Consider the following 2,900-nt stretch of genomic DNA (forward strand, 5'->3'; position numbering starts at 1 on the left):
AAATATATATTGTGCGGGTATAAGACGGGTTGGATATTAAGGTGTCCATCCCCGCACCCATCCTCGCTTATTTAAATGGGTAATTATCCGAATCATGCCCGTACCCATGTATCTGGGTTTTTATCCTACCCGTTGTGGATATTTTTGTGGATACCCACTGAAGATGGGTCAAATTGTCATCCCAACCTAAACCTATATGTGATATTCCACACAGATCCAATATAAATATCACATCTTCATAAACAAGTGTTGGTACCAACTATGTTCATGCATTTTATGATTATTATTATTATTACTTATTTATATAATGAAAAAGAATGGAAGTATGTTATCCAAATGGTCCATTAATTCTTTAAAACATGTTAATTTTTTTTTAATTAACGATAAATTTAACAGTTGATTTTTAAATTTTTTATACGTTAATTAAATGAAAATCACTAAAATGATATATGTTTCAAAATTTTAAAATTTCAAAGATATAATTAAGGGATAAAGAAGTTATTTTGATCGCTAATTATTACCCATTAACGTTAAAATAAAATAAAAACCATGGATAACAAAGTTTAAATTGATTGAAACTCGCTTCTTCGAAGTGAGTTATACATCAAGTATCATTTCAATGCTAATCTACATAGATTAATCCTTAATTAACTCTGAAAACACTGGTATTATTACATTATAATGAACCAAACTACATACCTAAATTAAAGTAATCATTATTAAGGGGTGAGTAATAATGTCAATGACTTTTTCCGCTGAGTTTAGCCCGAACGATTCCTTCAAACGAACCAATTAATCCTACGATTGTTACAAGAAAGCATGCAAAGCTAAATATTCTGAGAGCAATCCATTTTCCAGTCCAAGCTCCAATTTTCATCTGTACAAAGTACATCTCAACTGGGAAATATATAGCCAATGGCCAGAAATTTATGCCTCCTAATACTCCAAGAACTTGGTTGAAGTAAGGGAATAAAATTGCAAGTCCAGTGGTTGAAATCACGTAGGTTGTTCTAAAACAAAACCTGTAAAGATTTACCTCAAAAGCAGGTAATAGAGGAAGTTTCACTCTGCGAAAATCATTCACAAAGCCACTCTTGGGAAATTTTTTGGAACACCATCTATCAGCAGTACTATATATTGGTTGACTGTATATCTGATATCCTCCAACCAAATGAATGATAATGCAAACATTGGCAAAGTCTATAAGCCAATAAGGCTCGTAAAATCCAAACCCTGTCAATAGATTTCCTGGTGCAGCATTTCCAAAAGCTGCATATCCAAAGCATCCACAGCATAGGTAGAAGAATGTCGTAATGGAGATTGAAATCACGGAGGCCTTTTTCATGGTTCGATTCTCTGATGGAGGAGACTCCAAAGTGTCCTTTGCTCAACAAAATTCAAATTTTATTTAATATGTATTGTATTACATAAAAAAAAACTCTATCTGCCTTATAATAATCAAGCTTTACTCGTCGAATTTGAATATGAAATGTTGAAGGTACCTGTATCTCAAGAAGGAGCATTGGGTATGGATAGGAAAAGCTAATGTCACCAATTGCCTGGAAGATTAACCAGATTTTGTCAGCAACATTAGCAGTTTGTACTCCTTTCAAACTTCCCAGAAATCTTCCATTTTCTGCAAAAAGCAATCCAAGTCCTATGAAGTATGAACTATATAATAGAGCATAATATTGCTTGAAATTAACAAAGAAACATAATCTTAAATTGGCAGAAACCGAATGAAGACGAGCCTTACTTATGACTGTTGCTATACCGAGTCCTAGTCCAATGATTGAGTATGAAAAAGACATTATTGCCGCAACAACTGAAACCCAAGTCATGTTATGGAGATCCGGTATGAATGACATAACAATCTGAACAAGTCCAAACAGCATCATATACAAATTTCCGCCGTAACTACAAGGAGCATCGCGCCCTTTCTTGTGATAACAATTTGATCTCATAATAGCCCTGTAATGATTAGTAGATTAAACTTGTGTCATTGTCTTGTTGGCAAAAAAAAGTACAACCAAAGATGAGAGGTTCAACTTCAACCAAAGAAGTACCTCATACTGATTGCTGTGGTAATTACATAGGCAACGCAAGTCCCATACAAGCTCAAGAATTGAAGGAAACCAGCCACGTATGTCCTTTTCATACCTGAACCACGATTAAACTCGATTTGACGTTATAGTTGTTATAGTAGTTCATGACAAAGAGTTGAATGTGTTCTTACCAAGATTGACTCTAACAGCATCAATGTAAGAGTAGTTTCTTTTCCCAGTCACCGGGTCAGGATTTCTGTAACAATCAGACAAAAGAAATGAAGAAATATAGGTAGCCATTGCACAAGAAATCAAGGCAATTGGCCCTCCAATCCATCCTAATTGAGCAATACTCCATGCCAACGACAAAACACCAGACCCAATAACCGCGGTAATGATATGAGCCACAGCACTCTTCACATTTCCTGCAGAATTTTGTGGCAGGAATATAAAACTTCTGAGTATTCAAATTCAAGTATATGAAAATGAATTGGTTATGTATGATGCTATAGAGAGTTTTTTCTACCAGTTCTTTTGGCACGTCCATCATCATCATAAGCAACAGATTCTATTCTTGTTATTTGTAGAGAATTTTTCGCATCCATCTTTATCCAAGCAAACATATAGTTCAATGGAAATGAAATTGGAGTTAATAGTTAATACACACATGTAAATGTAATCTAAAGTAAAACTTATATAAGATTAATTTATTTATTTTAATTAATCCTATAAACTAACCATTGCATAGTTTATTTGTTTTTTTTCCTCCAAGTTAACTTAAACAAGTACAATATAACAACCTAAGACAACATAGGAGAAAAAAATAAGAGTGAAACCAAATAAACAAAACTCACT

At 33.7% G+C, this 2,900-nt stretch overlaps 1 protein-coding gene across 1 annotated transcript; it reads right to left on the bottom strand.

Annotated features, from left to right (window-relative positions):
* Positions 1–739: 739 nt before the first annotated feature.
* Positions 740–2,650, bottom strand: LOC127080663 (probable amino acid permease 7). Its single transcript, XM_051020974.1, has 6 exons — positions 2,572–2,650; positions 2,237–2,470; positions 2,067–2,160; positions 1,757–1,971; positions 1,503–1,636; positions 740–1,381 (listed from the first exon to the last, which is right to left on the bottom strand). Exons 1-6 carry the CDS (start codon positions 2,648–2,650, stop codon positions 740–742), a joined length of 1,398 nt encoding a protein of 465 aa, XP_050876931.1.
* Positions 2,651–2,900: the final 250 nt, after the last annotated feature.

Source organism: Lathyrus oleraceus, chromosome 5 (assembly GCF_024323335.1).
Source record: "Lathyrus oleraceus cultivar Zhongwan6 chromosome 5, CAAS_Psat_ZW6_1.0, whole genome shotgun sequence".
In the NCBI taxonomy this organism is placed as follows: domain Eukaryota; kingdom Viridiplantae; phylum Streptophyta; class Magnoliopsida; order Fabales; family Fabaceae; genus Lathyrus; species Lathyrus oleraceus.